This window comes from Stenella coeruleoalba (assembly GCF_951394435.1).
Source record: "Stenella coeruleoalba genome assembly, chromosome: 13".
Lineage (NCBI taxonomy): Eukaryota > Metazoa > Chordata > Mammalia > Artiodactyla > Delphinidae > Stenella > Stenella coeruleoalba.
In genome coordinates this window covers 81,712,475-81,731,400 of record NC_137159.1, presented here as the reverse complement: position 1 = coordinate 81,731,400, position 18,926 = coordinate 81,712,475, and the positions used below count along the sequence as shown (strand labels likewise).

The 18,926-nt window shown below is 48.7% G+C and overlaps 1 protein-coding gene across 3 annotated transcripts; it reads right to left on the bottom strand.

The window, feature by feature from the left end:
• Positions 1-8,582: 8,582 nt before the first annotated feature.
• On the bottom strand, positions 8,583-17,107 carry NTSR2 (neurotensin receptor 2). 3 transcript variants are annotated; one of them, XM_079941003.1, is made up of 4 exons: positions 16,375-17,107; positions 11,523-11,772; positions 9,839-9,929; positions 8,583-8,860 (listed from the first exon to the last, which is right to left on the bottom strand). In XM_079941003.1, the coding sequence occupies exons 1-4, from the start codon at positions 16,996-16,998 to the stop codon at positions 8,599-8,601; spliced, it is 1,227 nt and encodes a 408-aa protein (XP_079797129.1). In that variant the 5' UTR covers positions 16,999-17,107; the 3' UTR covers positions 8,583-8,598. The 3 variants fall into 3 exon arrangements, with proteins under 3 accessions (XP_079797129.1, XP_079797130.1, XP_079797128.1); XM_079941004.1 differs by lacking the exon at positions 8,583-8,860 and having other exon boundaries at positions 9,741-9,929; positions 11,530-11,772; XM_079941002.1 differs by lacking the exon at positions 8,583-8,860 and having other exon boundaries at positions 9,741-9,929; positions 11,680-11,772.
• Positions 17,108-18,926: the final 1,819 nt, after the last annotated feature.

Sequence of the window (18,926 nt, the reverse complement as noted above, 5' to 3'; positions counted from 1 at the left end):
AGGCAGAAATGGAAGAAACAATGGCCCAAAGCGTGCAAAGCGTGCAAAGCCACACAGGAGGATGGTTTCCTCCTGTGCCCTGAGCTTCCGAGTGACTAAAGAAGCAGGCGGGGCCTGGGCGTTTGGCAGGGTCGTTCCCAGGGGAAGCCGCTCGGAGCAGCCATGCTCTTTGGCGCCTCGCAGCCCTCCCTGCCGCGCTCTGCACCCCGCAACCAACCTGGGCTGAGCAGCTGATTGCGTTGAGGCTCAGGCCCAGAATGTGGAGCCCCAATCAGGGGGGCGGGTCCCCAGGCCTTTGTGAAGACAAGCTGTCGGCACCCTGTCGCCACCGCAATGTCCTGTGCCCACAGTCACTTGCGGCAGTAGATAGCAAACAGGAGCTCCCTGGTACGGAAATAAACGCACAGCTAAAACTCATAACAAAATACAGGAAATGTTATAGAGGGAGAGGTGATAAGCTCCCTGAAGAGTCAATACAGCAGACGGAATCCCATCAACAAAGTATAGTTAAATTCAGGGAAAAAGAATATACTGCATCCAGAACAAAAAAAGATCAGGTACAGATCTCGGAAATTCAAACCTCTATAGGCGGATGAGATAGACCAGCTCAAGACTGAAAGAGACATGGGCTTCCCTGGTGGCGCAGGGGTTGAGAGTCCGCCTGCCGATGCAGGGGACACGGGTTCGTGCCCCGGTCCGGGAGGATCCCGCATGCCGCGGAGTGGCTGGGCCCGTGAGCCATGGCCGCTGGGCCTGTGCGTCCGGAGCCTGTGCTCCGCAATGGGAGAGGCCACGGCAGTGAGAGGCCCGCATACAGCAAAAAAAAAAAAAAAAAAAGGAGTGAGAGAGACAGCTGGAAGGTGCAGTTGAGAAAGTCTCTAAGAAGGCAGTACAAAGGGATGTTCCTGATCTCTGCTGACCCTTAACTTCTCCCTTTGCTTACTGTGTGTCAGCTGCCTGGCCCTCCTGGACCACCTTGGCCACTGCCAGGCCAGCACCCGCCTCTGCCCGGAGTGCTTCTCCCTCCCCTCACATCCGCTTGGGTCCCTCCCTCGTTTGCACTGAGTCCTTACTACTCAAAGGCCACCTCCTCAATGAGGTCATCCCTGATTGAGAGTACCTACTAACAGAACAGTTTGTTTAGCTGTCTTTTGGTTTTTGGGTCTTTCCCCACAAGAGCAGGAATTTTATGAGACAGTTCCACTGCTCTGTTCCCAGAGCCTTGATTGTGCCCAGCGAATTGTAGGGACCGCGAGATGCCCATTGAATGAACGAATGAATCTCTTCTATCTTAGCTGGTCCCAACATGGGAGCTGGGGGTGGGAGTGGTCCGTGATGGGGGAAATGATAAAGTGAGTGAAATTGAGCAAAAATTCTTGGTTTAATGGGGCAGAATGATTAACATGTTAATGGAAAAGGAATATTTAAATATACGTGTTAAAAACTTTTAGAGAAGCTGCTAGAAGGAAAAACCAGGGTGTCCAATATCTAAAACATTAAAGGGAAAGGTAGCACTGACAAAATCAGTGTATGAGGTAAGAGCAGGCTGGGGAGGGGATAAACAGCAAGAAAGCTTGGTAAATAGAATACACATCCAAACCTATCAATAAGCAAAATAACTATAAATGAATTAAAGTCACCTAACAACAGATTGAGGCTCTCAGATTGGGTCAAGACGAGATATTTTAAGTTAAAATTCAGAGTTCTACCCAGAGGGATGAGACTGTCCCGACACGTTGTAGACATGCCAACATCGCTATGAAATATAAAGAATTGTGAGAAATACGAGAAGATGGGTAAATGGTGTAATCATAAATGGAGTCTAGCATGTCTCCTGCAGAAGCAGACAAAGGAGACCCACAGAAATGAGAGTTGGTTGACACAGTAATATGTTTGGTCTAAAGTAATTAACCTTCAAAGAGGAGAGAATTCGTGTGTAATAAGAATTCCAGAAGATGTACTGGAACTAGATAGCGGTGAGGCTCGCATAACATGGTGAATGTGCTAAACGTCACTAATGGCCAATTTTATGTGTATTTTGCCGCCATAAAATAAAAACTCTCCCAGAACGTTGGGAAATACGGAATCCTGTACTCCTGAAACGCCAGATATAACAGTCACCCCCAAACCAGATAAGAATAATAAGTACACACCAAAAAACTGATTCTTTTTTTCCTGAAAACTTTCAGCAATTTACGACTCTTGCAATAAAGGAGGAGAAATCATGCTACAAGAGCAACATTTATATGGATGTCAGAGTTCTTGACACCGGATGTGGCGGTGCAGAGGGCACGGAATCTGACATCGGGAGACTTGGGTTCATGCCTTGGCTCCTTTGCCAAGTCACCCAGCTCCCTGGAGACTGTGTTAGCTATGAAATCAGCAACAGTGAGTAGCAAACTTTCTTGAGCATCTACTATGGTTAGTCATTTTACTAGATGGCTAATTGTCCATTATTTCATTTAGTCATCACAGTCACACTTGAAGTAGGTATCATTGGTATCATTTTCCGGAGTAAGAAGCTAGGGCTCAGAGAGGCTGAGTGACGTGTCTGAGGTCACACACCTCTCAAGTGCCAGAACAAATCTGGATTCATGCCTGCAGGTGTGAGGATAGTTTCACTAACATCACAGCTGCGTGCTATCTTGAGTTATTTACTTCCCCCAAATGCTGTATATTGGAAGGCACTATGGCTCCTAAGACTCTGTGTGCAATAGAAATACCGATCCAGACTTTTCTCACTGGGTTGCCTGTTGCACGTGGTGCTGGATTCAGGCATGTTCCAAATGCACCACATTATGTGCCGTCTAGAGTCTAGGCAATCCCAGCATTAAGGTTTAGAAACCACTTTCAATTAAGAAGTTTGCATGAAACCTCCCACGTCTGGCTTCAGCTTCTGCAGACAGCTCTTGAAGGGAAAACCATGCACCAAGGGCAAGTCCAGTGTCCACGGCTGCTGATTCTTTTTCAGTCTACTTGCTTAGGCAGACTTCCTGCTCAGAAGGAATTAGCATTTTAATTAGCAAAACAGTTGGGAAGGCCAGTGCAGAGTTTTCAAGCCCTTCAGGTCTAGAGAAGAAACAGAAATTCTAAGACTGCATTTGTCATTCACTGAATAGACTGTCCCAGTTTCCTTTTGCCTTTCTTCTAAAACTCGGGCGAGCACCAATTTTTCTCTCTTAGGATCTTTTGCTCTATGAAAGGATGTTTCCTAGGGGTGGCAATCCGCCCTACCAAGAAGGGTGGGCTTTGGGTGGTGGTGTGAGTTGAATTGTGTCCCCCAATGAGATATATTGAAGTTGTAACCCCCAGTCGTTGAGAATGTGAGTTTAATTGGAAATAGGATTGTTGTGATGTAATTAGTTGAGATGAGGTCATATTGGAGTAAAGTGGGGCCCTAATCCAGTGTGACTGGTGTCTTTATAAGAAGACAAAGAGAAACAGAGGGAGAACGCCATGGGCTGTGGAGACAGAGACTGGAGTGATCAATCTACAAACTAAAGAATTCCAGGGATTGCTGGGAACCAACAGAAGCTGGGAGACAAGGAAGGATTCTTCACTAGAGCCTTAGGAGGGCATAGCCGGCTGACACCTTGATTTTGAGCTTGTAGCTTCCAGAACTGTGAGAGGATAAATTTCTGTTGTTTTAAGCCCACTACCTTGTGGCACTTTGTTACATGCAAGCCCTAGGGAATCAACACAGGTGGGCGATGCATACTTCATCTGTCAAAGTTTGGCAAAGTTTGGCAAGGTTTGGCAAAGGCTTCCTAGGATCCTGGTATGAGGTAGTTGTGGCTATAAGACTAAGACTTAGGAAAGGAACACTTTTGGGGTCTCTTGATCTTGGCCAAGCAGGCAAACAAGTAAACCAAACAACCACACAAATCGATATAGCTTATTTTTTTAAAACACAGAATTTAGGACTTCCCTGGTTGGGGGCGCAGTGGTTAAGAACCCGCCTGCCAAGGCAGGGGACACAGGTTCAATCCCTCGTCCGGGGAGATCCCACATGCTGCGGAGCAACTAAGCCCATGCGCCACAACTACTGAGCCTGCGTGCTGCAACTACTGAAGCCCACGCGCCTAGAGCCCACGCTCCACAACAAGAGAAGCCCGCGCACCGCAACGAAGAGTAGCCTCCCTCACCACAACTAGAGAAAGCCCGCGTGCGGCAACGAAGACCCAACGCAGCCAAAAATAAATAAGTAAAATAAATAAATTAAAAAAAATACAGAATTGTAAAGATCGGCTGCATTCAGGAGCCAGGAGCTTCCCTTTATGTTAATAACGGCTGCTATCCATTGAGCTCTTTGAGTGCTACATACACACTTTTCCAAGCAGTTTTTCATATGTATGATGTCATTTAATACTTAACATCCAGAGGGTAGTGGTTATCATATCTGTTTCACAGATGTGGACAGGAGGCCCGAGCAGGTGAAGGAATTTGCTGATAAGTGGCAGAGGCAGGATCCATCTTCAGGCCTGTCTGAGCCTGGACTGCAGGGGCTGGAGTCAATGCCCAGTGCTTCTACCTGGGGCCCCAGCAAGGGGAATTTGATTTCTATTTGAAATTTGTTATTTAGATATTATACAAACAACATTATGCCAACCAATTAGGAAAAAAAAAAAAAAAAAGGTTTCACAGTCCTTTTTCTACCAGACATTTACTAAACTCAGATCCTGGGATGAAGGTGGCAGAAATCACCCTTATTCTTAGGTCACTCATGCCTCCATGGAAAACTCACCATCTTCTAAGTGCCTCATTCTAGACCTTTTCTCTGAACCGGAATGACTTGTGCATACTATAATTTGGCATTCTGTTTCCCTGTTTAGTTAATAGCAAGACCACAGTATGTTTATACTGCTAAGTAAGTCTTATTATTTGTTTATGGTGGCCTAACACATAGGATTTGTTTGAATAAATGATCATGAATCGTTCGATTCCTTAAGGCGGAGCCTTTCGTTTCTTATCATCTTTTGTCATCAGACTCTTGGGAAGCGGTGTGATGCAAGTAATGGGACAAGACTTGTCTTCACCTCTCTTTGCTTCCATTTCCCCACCTGTAAAATGACAGAAGTAATAACAGTGTTTCCAGGCAGGATGTAAGGGGCAGGCATCATGAGTGATTAACCTGCTTGGTCCAGAGCCCGCTGGTAAATGCCCCATGAAGAGCCTGGCAACACACCTGTGTGCCCACAGAGAGGCTTTTCTTCCTTGGCAAACTGCCTTAAAGGAAAGTTCCAGCGGGTGAAACATAGGCTCTAAGTTTTTGAACATTTCTCTAGCTTCCAAATTTCTTGTCTATTTCCTTTCTAGGAGGGCACTCTGATTTTCCCTCCCTCCACTGTCTGAGCACATCGGTCACACCTGGCTTCTGGTGGCAATAGGGGCTCTTGTCACTGACGTTTTGAAATGAGTGTATTCGCCGCAAAATGCTGCATCACTATTGTTTCGATCGTTGCTTCTTTAGGAACTTTTGAGGCTGAACGTATTTCCTCTGGTGTGTTTCTTGGCCTTTGAGGTCCTGGTGTTTTCCTTAATGATTTGCATGACATCTTTGGATAACATGTAAAGTAACTCCTTACGTATCGTTCATGTTTTCTTAAATTGCCTTCTCAATATGTTTTTGTTTAAATTTTGGTCCTGCTGTTCTTTGCTATTCACAGGGCCTCCTGTAAGGGTTTACCCAGTTACCAGGTTTTACCCGGTTTGAGGTCTAGAGTGATGACAATGACAATAGTGACGACTAGTATTTATTGGGCATTTACTGTATGCCAGGCACTGTGATAGGAACTTTTCATTCTTCCTCATTACAAATTGATTATTAGGTACTATATATGCATAATCTCTTATCTGAAACCCTTGGGATCAGGTGTATCGATATTTTGCAATTCAGAGTATTTGACTTTTTGAAAAGTAGCGTGCTTCATATGCCACTTACCACAGCAACCCTAACAGGGTGTTATGGACAACAGGGTGTTGGCATCCCTCAAAATTCATACGTTGAAGGCATAACCCCCACTGTGGCTGTATCTGGACATGGGGCTCTAAGAAAGTAATTCAGGTTAATTACTGATGAAGTAAGGTCATCATAATGAGGTCCTAAGGATGGGGCCCTGATCCAGCAGGATTAATGTCCTTGTAAGAAGAGACGCCCGAGGGCTCTCTCTCTCCCCCGACACATGCACAAAGGTCATGTGGACACACGGCGAGATGGCCGCTGCCCACTAGCCAGGAGAAGCCTCAGAATGAAATATAAACTCGTCGGCACCTTGATCTTTGCAGCCTCCAAAGCTGGAGAAAATAAACGTCTGTTGCTTAAGCCGCCCAGTCTGTGTTGTTTGGTGACGGCAGCCCGAGCTGACACGCAGGAACTTGGAGCATTCACGTTTCTGCAGCAAAATGTACCTATACTTCTATGAAGAAGGATGACTAAGGGCTGTACGTGGCTTCAAATCCAAGTCAGTTTTTGCTGATCTACATTATTTTTAAAAACTGGATTTAAGAACTTCTGCTCCATCTGTTTTCTAGATGAAAAAACAGGCTCAAGGAAATTCCTTTGCCCACGGTGGGCCCATCCAAGTGATGAGGCCAGGCCCCAAACCGGGTCTGCCCCAGACCGGGGCCAGAGTCCTGGGCCGGCTGGACCCCGCTGGTTCAGCTGCGTCTGTGCCCCTAACGGAGCTGCACCAGAGTTTGTATCTTGCGCTGCTTCTTGCTCTTTCCTACTTCACGGTGCTCTGTGAGCTTTCGCTAGAATGAAGGGGGTGCCCTCCCCCGCCTTCACTAACGAGCTCCAGAGATGGACCTTTAAGATCAGCCCACAGGGATCCTCAGCCAGTGCGGCGGAGCCCAGGCACACGGGGCAGAGAGGGGGCGCCCACCCTCCACGTGTCGGTCTGGAGTCCGTCCTGTTCCATCCCCCGGGCGATCTCGTGCCCGACCCTCGGAGCCACCTGACAAGAGGTTCCCAAGACCAGCCCCGTGTGGCTCCTTCTTTCCAGGTGGCCCTTCCTCTCCCTGGCAAGGAGGGTGGTGGGCTCTGTGTAGGCTGTCTCTGAAGTGTGTTGTCATCGCCTCTGGCCTTTTCTCAAGGGCTTTGGGGCTGGGGGCCGGAACGGTCACCTCCCACTCATGCAGTGGCCACTGCACAGCACCCCAGGCCGTGTGCCCTTCCTCCTGGCACCTTTCCTGTCTTCCTTTGCCTGTTCTAGCTTCTCACCTCCAACAGGGTACTCGTCCAGGCACGTGCGCGTGTCGTGTGTGGCGTGATATGTGCGTGAATGTGTGTGCACGTGATGTGTGTGTGATGTGTCTGTGTGACTGCTTGCCCGTGATGTGTCTGCACAGGTGCTGGTTCCAGGACTGGGGACCAGGATGAGTGATGGACGGAGTTCAGGGAAACATCAACACAGTTAATCAGAAAGAACCTTTTTCTTTTTAAATTTTATTTATTTGTTTATTTTTGGTTGCGTTGGGTCTTTGTTGCTGCGCGTGGGCTTTCTCTAGTTGTGGCGAGCGGGGGCTACTCTTGGTCGCGGTGCGCGGGCTTCTCATTGCGGTGGCTTCTGTTGTTGCGGAGCACAGGCTCTAGGCGCTTGGGCTTCAGTAGTTGTGGCGCACGGGCTTAGCTGCTCCGTGGCATGTGGGATCTTCCCGGACCAGGGCTCAACCCGTGTCCCCTGCATTGGCAGGTGGATTCTTAACCACTGCGCCACCGGGGAAGCCCCAGAAACCTTTTCTTGGTCCGTCTGCTCTGCGCTTCACTTTTCTCTTCCTGCCCCTTTGCAGATCTGTGGCTTAAATGGCGACAGACAGGAAAGCCACCCTTTCTCTCTGGGCTCAGGCCTCACAAGCCTTCAGGAGCAAGGCTGGCCGCGTCAAGCAGGACTTGGCCCTGTGCAGGCAGGAGAGGGGCTGAGGCCTGTGGGGAAATGGAGGGAGCCTGCTCTGACAAAAAGAATGGAAATGCAGCCTTTCCGAACACTGCTGGCCAGAGCACGTCTGTGGGGCTGTTCTCCAGAGCAGGCAGCCCTGCCGTCATTCCACAGCTGCACCGGCCGCCTCATGTCAGGCAGACACGCAGGTCTGAGGCCAGAGAGGGCAGCTGGTGACTCCAGGCTCTCTAGAGCCCACAGAACGCTCCTGCTGGGGTGGACGGCTGCTCCCTTACTTGGAGCGACTGGACGATTTTACTGCAGCTCATGTGATCTAACAAGGCAGTCAGCTCTGGGCACTGTTGGTTTGTCATTTGCAGAAATTCAGGAGAGCAGAGAAACAGCAGTAACAATAATAATAATAATAGTAATAACAACAGCAACAAAAATAATGCCAGCGAAAGTATATTCTTTATTATGCACCAGGCACTGTGCTAAGCGTTTCATCTTCAGACCACAGGAAAGATGGGTGTTATTCACCTCCATCGTACAGACGAGGAGACTGAGGCTAAGAGGTGTAAGTGACTCGCCTGCAGGTACACAGCTGGGGAGTGGCAGAGCTGGGGGTCCCTGTAGGTCCGCCTGACTGCATGGCTTGAGTTATTAGTGATGAAATCGCTCATCTGACTGCTGGATGGCTGTGCAGTCAGTGTTACTCTTCTCATTCTTCGATTTCATCCAGGCCAGGATTCCTGGGGGAGCCCCAGGGCCGGATGCTGTATCCACTAGGACGGGGCTCCGGGGCCCCTGGGGGGAATGGCTCCGTGGGGTGGTGCTCTCGACACAGGGAGCTGAGGGCTTCTAGGAAGAGTTTTCTGAAGGAGGAGGACACAGCATTGTACAGCACAGGGGTCACCGCCGAGCTGACGTAGAAAAGCGTGTTTGTCACCATGTAGAAGTAGTGATAGAAATCGTAGAGCTTGCTGGAGAAGAAACCGGAAGGCAGGTTAGAGGGCCTGCCGCCTGCCCGTGGCATCCTCCCCTTGCTGCTGGGAGTGTCTCCCCTTCCACACGGCTGGGTGAGGAAGGCCTGCTTCCTGCTGTCGGGAAGCTCAGTGTAAATTCAAGAGACGTTCCGTCACACCAGCTGCCTTTGGCTGACCTGCCCCACGCAGCCTTTGAGTCCCTGTGCCTGGTTGCCCGGCCCGGTCACCTGCACAGTGAAGGGCGCACCTGCTGGTGGATGGGGGCCACTGGCCAGCCCGCTGAGACATGGGGAGCCTCGTGGTGCTGGGCGTGGTCAAGGAGATGTGGCTTCGCTAAGAGGAGAAAGTCCTTCTGAGAAGCTGCGCCCCTTGTCGCTGTGGGAAGGGCTGTGTGTGTGCATGTGTGTGCACTTGGGGGTCAGAGGGGGGCGCTAGCAGCTCTCCGGAAGGAGCCATCTGTTGACACAGCTATCTCCTTGGAGGCCACGTGGGATCTCTCTCCTCTCAGATGTTTGACTTTCCCTTATGATCCAGGCATAGTGATTTCCAAAAGGAAGATAAGGGATTCTCTGCTTTGCTTTTCTCCAATTGTGTCATAAAAAGGGTGTGCATGGTCTGGTCTCTAAGGGGCCTCTGTTAACTCATGGAATCACAGCTCTGAGGCTTCTTCCCTCTCTCCTTGTAAGAACATGGCCTTTTCTCCGCTCCCTGCCTGTAGGCCGCTCTCCATCCTGAAGTCAGGATGCCCTGACTACCACTCACATGGCCTGACCAGTTCAGAGAGGCTTCTGGATAATGCTCTGTTCCCCACCCTGAGCTGGGAGCTTTTGGGATAACAGACTGGGCAGGACCAGATAGAATGGAGACCAGAGTTCTGGGAAACCCAGCAACTGGGGGTCCCTCCGGAGAGCAGAGGCAGCCCTGGCCCCGCCCGGCGGCCCCTCCCTGTGTGCTGGGGCTCCTCCCCTCACTCACTCGGTCCACCCGTTGTCAGGGACGTAGCAGTACATGAGCCTGCGGGCGTGGTACGGCATCCAGCAGACGACATACACAGCCACGATGGCTCCTGCAGGACGGGGGAGAGACAGACAGACAGGAAACACGTAACAGTTACACCATCTCTGGGGAAGAAGCTGCCCAAGGTGACAAGAGCATTTCCCTTGAACTTGCTCCTGGAGTCTAGGGGTTGGAAGGGGACTTTGAGGTTATCTGACACACCCTTACCTGGATCTGTTCCCAAACCTGGTGTTACCCTGTCCTCTGAGTGAATGTCCACTTTAATCCTGACCTGTCCACTGACATGCTTCTAGAAACTGCTACAATATCTATAAGCTCCTGGTCACTAGAAAATACTCCCAACTCAGGGCTAGATATTCCCACTTTGTCTGACTGCAGAGACAACAGAACTCAAATGTCCTTCTGCCTTGTAAGGCCTCTCCCTCTTCTGTCCCTTTTTCTGATTGATTGATGGTACCACCATCCGTGTGGCACTCACATCGTAAGCCACAGAGTCTTCTTTTTCCATTACCCCCGAGATCCAATCTATTACAAAGCATCCCCCTCTCCATTCCTTCCTCACTTCCACTGTGCCCACCCTAGGGGCCCATATCTTCCCTTCACCGGATTATGACAGCAGTCTCGTAAGTGGCTCCATTGTCCCTAACCTTCTACCTCTTCCCTTCCTTTCTTCTACTCCTGCCCTGGGTGGCAAACCCATTCTCCAATCCACTGTGGCCCCTGCACCAGCAGCGTCCACCTCAGCTGGGAGCTTGTGAGAAATATAAAATCTCAGGCACATCCCAGGCCGGCTGAATCAGAATCTCTGGGTTGGGGGCCAGTGGTCTGCGTCTTACAACTGTCCACATCATTCTTGTGCACACAGAAGTTGGAGAAGCAAACTTCTCAAACTTGGAGAGCCTGTCCTCTAAGACTGCTGAGCACATATATCTCAAGAGCAGCTCTGGACACCAGCTCTTGCCATGACGGCCCATTGTCTATGGAAGGAAATCCAGGCCTTTCATGGGCTGCCTTTGTTACTTGTCACATCACGTTGCACTTGGCTCCTATATTTTGGTCCTGCCCACAAGACCGTGGCACTGATGACAGAGGAGACCCTCTCCCTTTCTCCATCCTCCCAGACCATCGTGAGTTCCTGGATCACAGCAGGTGCTTGGAAAGACCTCCGTTTTCCTGTGCCTTTAAAGTTGCCCTTACAAAGCCAGGTTTGCCCAGATACGTAGAAAAGCAAACACACTGATCGATGTCACATAGGAATGGTAGAGAGTTAGTGGAGAGCTGGATTTGGGACCCAGCTGGCCTGAGTCCACTGTTCCTGGTCTGTGGATCCTTAACTACCTTTGCTCCTTGCGTCCGTCTGTACGGCCAGACTCCCTGAGAAGCAGCCAGACACCTGCTTGTCTTTGGGCACCACTCCCTGGATCAGACTGGGGGGTTCACGTGCACAGTTCCCATTCTTTCCTTTAATTCTACTGCTGCACCTTACAGAAGCCTATCGGTGATTATATAACTCCCCGGGGCAAAGAGAAAAATGAGGGCTGGAGGGAGGCAGCAACTTGCTCAAGGTCACGTGGCCAGGTATTGGCGGAGGCAGGCCTGGATCCGGCCCTTCCCCTCTGGGCGGTGTTACCGGGCACTTAACTGAGAACTTGGATACTGCGCTGGAGGCCACGGATCCGGCGGGAGTCCTTGTGTCTCACCAGGGTGGCCTGGCCTCCCAGGGCCAGTGTCCTCCTCTCCTCGCTCATTAGCTTCAGGTGGCTGGGGGCGGAGCTGCCTGTGGCAGAAGGGGATGGCCCCTGGGAGCAGAGGGCCTCCAGGTGGCTCACGGTGACCCCGCTGAGGAAAGCAGTTAGTGCCAAGGGGAGCACAAAGGACGCCAGCACATTCACCTGGAAAAGGTAATTCCAGAGGTTACGGAGGTACCACCAAGGCTCAGCGATACTCTGGTCATCAGGCCGGGCCCAAGGGCCCAGGAATCTGTAGCAGCAGGAGTGGGGGCTGGCAGGCGCGTGGTGACAGCAGGCTTACAAGAGTAAGTCGAGCAAATCCTCAGAAAGTAAGGAAAGAGCAATGAAAATGGAAGAGAAAAGATAAGAAAATTTGGGACGTTTAGGATGCTCACCATCTAAATAACAGCTGTTCCAGAAAGAAAAAGAATAGAGAAAACAGAGGGGAGGAAATTATAACAACATCGAAACACACGACCAAAACCACGTTTAAGGAAGGTTTCCCAAAATGCAGGAATATGAGCTTCTAGACTGAAAAGCCTTTGACTACTCAGAACAATGAATGAAAATAAGTCCATGTCAGGGCGTGTTCTTAGGAATTTTAGCGCCTGGAGATACAGTCTTGAAAGCTTCCGAAGGGATAAAATGGCACATACAAAGGATGGGGTACCAGAGCAACAGTGGAAGAAGCTAGAAAATAAGAGTGATGCGTCACAATCTGTGAGGAAAACGATTTCCATCTTATAACTTTCTGCCCAGCCATATTATGAGAAACGCAAGGATAAAATGAAACATTTTCAGACATGGAAATTCTTAAAAATTTGTTTACCTTCTACGAACTTTCTCTCAGGTCGCAGAAGGTTACAAGAGCATATGTTCCATCAAAATAAGGTTCTGAACAAATACAGAGGGAGACCTGGGATCCCCAAATCAGTGTCCCACAGAGGAGCAGAGAGATGGGGTGGCATTGGCAAGGTGCCAGCTGTGCGCCCAGTGAGGCTGGAGCAGAGGAGAGGGCTCTAGGGATGATTGAAGAAGACAAGATGAAGCTGGTAGATTACCTCATGGGTCTGAACATATTGAAATGGTATTTATACTTCTGGTAGAGAAGGAAAAATGAGTTAGAAATAGATGGGAAACTAAGCAAATGAGAGGGAAAAAAGGGCTACTCATTACTAACTGCAAGGAAAACAAATACTGGAGATAATATTGTAATATTGGAAAGGACAAAAACAAAAAATATACAACCTGGCTCATCAGTGAAGATTTTACATAGTCACAATAAAATAAATATTGACCATGAATCTAACCAAATACCATGACATAATTATACTGAAAGGATGGTGAGAGGAAGTGTGTGTGAACATGGGGTGTGGAGGGCAGGGATGGGAGTGTAAAAGAATGACGTATTCATCTTCTACAGGTAGAAGTCAGTGGATAAATTTAAGGCTGATGGATAAAGCAGGCGTATTCTTTGGAAAATGTAGGCAAAATGTAGCGGGAGTTTCGTAAGAGTGGATGGTGGTTGCCTCCAGATGAGAGACTAGAAATCAGAGCATGGAGGAGCAGAAAGGGAGCAGCTGTTTTCCATTATAAGTCTTGTGTTATTATTTGATGTTTTTTGATTTATGAAAAACAAGTTTATATACCTTGTGTTTTAAATATTTAATTTTTCAAATTCAAAATACATGTGTTATAGGGTTTCCTCCTCCTCAGTTCTTTCCCTCTGCAAACATTGGGGAAAAAAATGAAAGATTTTAATAGCACTTTAAAATCAGTGCAGAAAAAATGGGGACTTCCCTGGCAGTCCAGTGGTTAGGACTCTGCACTTCCACCGCAGGGGGCATGGGTTCCATCCCGATCAGGGAACGAAGATCCCGCAAGCGTGCGGCCAGAACAGCAACAAAAAGCATCACAGAACGTCTCAGTTGGGCGCTGGACCTTTTTAAGGAGTTATCATTCAGGCTTTTTTCACCTTAATGCATGCTTACAAGTCAGCAACACCTAGAGAAAAATAAAACACTGTACATGACAATCATTTTAAGTTTGTTGTGGAACCAAACGGGTTTTTATTGACAATATACTTACTATCAAACTGTAACTTTAGTACCAATCAAGACAGAAATTGAAGGTAAAACATATATTCATAAGTTAGTGATTAATCTTTGGCACCTTTGAGATCTTTCTAGAAGAACTATCAAGGCATACCTGGAGATATTGTGGGTTTGGTTCCAGACCACTGCAATAAAGTGAATATTGCAATAAATTCAAGTCACACGAATTTTTTTGTTTCCTAGTGCATATAAAAGTTATGTTTACCCTATACTGTAGTCTATTAAGTATGGAATAGCATTATGTCTAAAAAAAAATGTACATACATTAAGGTAAAAACACTCTATTGCTAAAATTTGCTAACCATCACCTGAGCCTTCAGTGTGTCATAAACTTTATTGCTGTCATAATCTTTATTTGAAATATTGCGAGAATTACCAAAATATGACACAGACATGAAATGAGCAAATGCTACTGGAAAAATGGTGCTGATAGACTTGCTTAACTCAGGGTTGCCACAAACCTTCAATTTGTAAAAAACACAGTAAAGCCAAGAGCAATAAAACAAGGTATGCCCTTGCAGCTTTTTCTACTTTCAAAAACTCTGAGCAGTTTCCTTGGTCAAAAAGCATTGACTCATGTGGGTAATGAATCAACTCACTGATAAGACACTAAAAAGAAAGATGGGCTAAAATAATTTGAGTCTGGTTGTTTTGTTGTGTTAACACAGGCTGTACATCTCAAGTGAAACATTTTTGACATGCACCATTTGTCAAACAACACTGGTTCACTGAAAGAATTCACTACATATAATGTCAAAAGCTTGGCCCGCGAACACTTCATGGCTTTCATTGCATTGGTTGGTCCGTACCAGTAAAGCAAACGTTGCAAGTAGCATATCTGCAGCACAAACATTGCTTGACACTTTATTTTTTTTTTTTTGCGGTACGCGGCCTCTCACTGTTGTGGCCTCTCCCGTTGCGGAGCACAGGCTCCGGACGCGCAGGCTCAGCGGCCGTGGCTCACGGGCCCAGCTGCTCCACGTTATGTGGGATCTTCCCGGACTGGGGCACAAACCCGTGTCCCCTGCATCGGCAGGCGGACTCTCAACCACTGCGCCACCAGGGAAGCCCCTGCTTGACACTTTTTTCTCTCTCAGGCCTAACTCCAGTATAAGTACAGCCTGGAAGCCACTACCCCAGTCTGTGAAGCGTGGTAGAACTTGACAACCAGGTCTTTTGAGCCTGGGGTTGTTAGTCCATTGCCGGGGGACCACACGAGTGTGCAGCGGGAACCAGGCAGTCAGGCCTTGGGCAGAAGCAGCAGTGCACTGACTGTTCTGCTGACTGATTCCCTGCAGCTCACAATCTGGGACGCTGGGAGGTAGATGAGTGTCCCGTGCTGCCCTGTGGCCGGGATGTTCTTGGGCCAGGGCTGGGGCAGGCAGCAAGCCTGTGGGCAGACCGCTGAGGTCTGAGGCCACAATTAGTCCACCTGATGCGGTGCTAGGAGGAGCCACTCCCGCTGTTGTCAGTGGCCTCCCTTATTCTGACTGCTGTCTTGATTCCCTGCAGGACCAGTTCCATTAGTACGGTTACTGTTGGTGGGTTTTGGTGTTTGTTGTTTTGGTCTCCTTTATCATCAGGTCCAGACTGGGGTAAGGAATTTGACAACTTGCAAAAATGTCTGATATAGGAAGTGGATTTTTTAAAAATTAGGGATCCTGCCTAGCCGGCTTTGAGTAATTCTCCTTATAGGGACCACAGTAAGCCACTTTGAAAGCAAGTGGAATGTTTTCTTATCGGGTTTAACTTCACATTTTTCCATATTCTCAGTAAGGCTGCAGTGGATATGTGTATTTCTTTTGAAACGCTTCATTAATGTTGAATGTTCAGGCCTCTTTTTATATCTGCACAACGTCCCAGTAAACTAGTTGTTCTTTCATGTTCTTGTCTTGGGGCTAAAGATGACTAGTTTTGGTGATAATACAAAAGCAGAAGCCTAGGGGGGGTCATGAAATCTATATTTTTACCTGCTCTCAGGGTAATTCTTATACCCCGTCACATTTGCTCACCACTCCTGCAAGAGTGGGAAGACTCAGAGTTAATTTTGAATTCAAATCTGGACTTCTCTTTATTATTTTTTTTTATTGAGGTATAGTTGATTTACAATACTGTGTTAGTTTGAGGTATACAGCGAAGTGATTCAGTTATACATACATACATATTTTTATTATTTTCCATATAGGTTATTACAAGATGTTGATTATTGTTGCCTGTGCTATACAGCAAATCCTTGTTGCTTACCTATTTTATATAGAGTAGTTTTTAATCTGTTAATTGCATACTCCTAATTTATCCCTCTCCCCTCCCTTTCCCCTTTGGTAACCATAAATTTGTTTTCTATGTCTGAGAGTCTGTTTCTGTTTTGCATATATATTCATTTGTATTATGTTTTAGATTCCACATATACGCGATATCATATAATATGTGTCTTTCTCTGACTTACTTCATTTAGTATGATAATCTCTAGGTGCATCCTTGTTGCTGCAAATGGCAACATTTCATTCTTGTTTGGACTTCTCTTAGTGTTTCACTTTAGCCAAGTCTCTCCACAAGTCCTTTGTAAAATGGGGGCAATGAGACCCAAGTTTCCGACTGGTCTCCAGTATGAGAGATGAAAACAGGCTGTAGGGTCGCCCCTCCCGCTTACCTGGATGAAGACCTGCAGCGTGGTACGGCTCACCAGCACGGTGCACACGCGCGAGGCGGGCTCCGGCTGCCCGCCGGCCGTCTCCAGCTCGTGCTTCTGCCCCATGACGATTGCCATGGGCAGAGCCAGGCCGAGCGAGGTGACCCAGACGAGGGACAGCAGGCGGCGGGTCCTGCGCGGTGTCAACAGGCTTCGGGCGCGCAGGGGCTGGCAGACGGCCAGGCAGCGCTCGGCGCTCAGGCTGGCCACGCTGAGCACCGTGGCGGAGGCGCACAGCTCGCGCACGAAATAGTAGGCGCGGCAGCCCAGGTCGCCGAAGACCCAGGGGTAGTGGAACCACACAAAGTTGTAGAGCTCCATGGGCACGCCGACCAGCAGCAGCAGCAGGGCGGAGAGCGCCAGGCTGAGCACGTGGCAGCGCAGGCGCCCGGGGGGCCCGGCCCGCGCCTTCAGCACCACGTGCGCGGACAGCGCATTGCCCGCAGTGCCCAGCGCGAAGATGAGCGAGTAGAGCGCGGTGAAGAGCACCTTGGCCCAGAGGCGCGTGTCCACGCCCAGCCGGGCGTCCAGGCCCAGCGCGGGGCCGGGGCTGGGTCCCGGGGGCCGCGGGCTGCTGGTCTCCATCCCGCTCCCGCGGCTGCACTCCCTCCCTCTCCCTGCCCGGAGACTGGGCGAGCTGCCCCGTCAGCCGGCGCCTCCTCCTCTCTGGGAACCTCCAGAACAGGAGGACACGCCCCGCGAAGGGTGCCCCCGAGCCAGCTCAGGACCGCGAGGGGAGGCCCGCTAGCCGCGCTCACCTTTCTCAGTTCAGCTCCACGCAGGAAACACGTGTTTGGTGGACGGTGGGCTCCTTTTGGGACCTGAGAGATATGCTTTGGGCCAGACGCCTGCACGTACTAGCTGTGTGACCTTGGGCAAGTTATTTTTTAACCCTCTCTCAACGCATTTAAAAAATATTATTGCAGAATCTCTGTGAAGATGAAGTGGGTGAATCTGTGTGAAACTCTGCACTGCAGCATAAGTAGGCATCCCACACGCACTGCGTGCCCCTGTGCTGTGCTACTGTCTGTGTGTATAGTCCCAAGGACAACTGATCAAGAATTTGCCTGCAGTTCAGCATTTTGCAGCTGTCATCCTTCTTGCTAAAGCACACTTTCATCTTCTGTTAAAGGCTGTTTCAGTGCCGCACTAATAACCTCAAGGACTCCTTTGTCACTGTCAGATGCCTCCTCATGATATCACGTTTCCCCAGTCCTTCAAGAACGTCATTCTCATGGAGCAGTGTCAGCAAGGGAAAAGAAATATGTTTCGCATGTTTCAAAACCTTCCATTGGTCTCTTTCCTAAGCCCTTCTAGAACACCAGAATTTTACAACTGGAAGGCCCTTGTGGAGGGTTTCTTATCCCCCCCTTAGCTCCCTGGGCATTTAGGGCCAGAACCAGGTCTCCTGATTTTTTGTCTTAAGCAAAGTTGTTATGGCCCAGTGATACTTAATTCTTCCATTTGGATATATAACCTTACAGTCACTGTGGGGGCTAGGGCTTCAATATATATAGAGAGAGATAGATAGATAGATAGTTTGAAATTTTTTAATATTTATTTATTTGGTTGCATGGGGTCTTAGTTGTGGCAGGCGGTCTCCTTAGTTGCAGCTCACCAGCTCCTTAATTGCAGCATGCGGCTCCTTAGTTGCGGCATGAGAACTCTTAGTTGTGGCATGCATGTGCGATCTAGTTTCCTGAACAGGGATCGAACCCAGGCCCCCTGCATTGGGAGCACGAGTCTTATCCACTGTGCCACCAGGGCAGTCCCAACATGTATGTTTTGAGTGGACACAATTCAGTCCATCACAAGGATTCCATACATATGAGTTTTAGACAAATTTTCTTTAAAGCAAATAACCAATATTAATAAATTTTTAACTTTTTATGGGTTTCACATAGCTCAATCAGGCCTGTAGGACCTGGAGAAGGGCAAGTTCCTGCTTCCCTTTGGACGAATTCTCCAAGGACTTAGTCTCCCAAGGTCTAGACTGGAAGAGTGGAAAGACCCCCGGGGTGGAGTCGGAAGAGGTGGGTCCACGTCTCATCTCTGCTGTTCACTGGTTGTGTGTCTTGGACAAGCCTCCTGTCTCTCTTAGCCTAGTTTACTCTCTGAAAAGGAGGAATGAAAAATACTATGATCTGTTTTTCTTATCTCTTTGGGTTAGAGCACAGAGCAGATAGGAATCTTCAGGGCTGGAGTTCCCAGGCTGTCACTTCAAGGAGTTAAATTCTTAACTCTTTTGAGGTAAAGAAGCTCCAAGAAAAAGGGGGCAGCCTCTGGCTTTTCATTTGTGGTGCTATTGGGGGTGAGTCCGTTTTCCAGGACACACCATCAAAGACATGAAGAGGTATTGTTACCTTTTAAGGATAGTTCTAGGCAAGCATCCTGTGTCACGGAGAAAGAGGAGAATTTCCTTCGTATCTTCTGTGGTTGGGCCTCTCCAGCCAGGTCAGAGGAGGATGGTGAAATGCAGTTAACGAGTGAGTAGGAAGATTCAGCACCAGTGA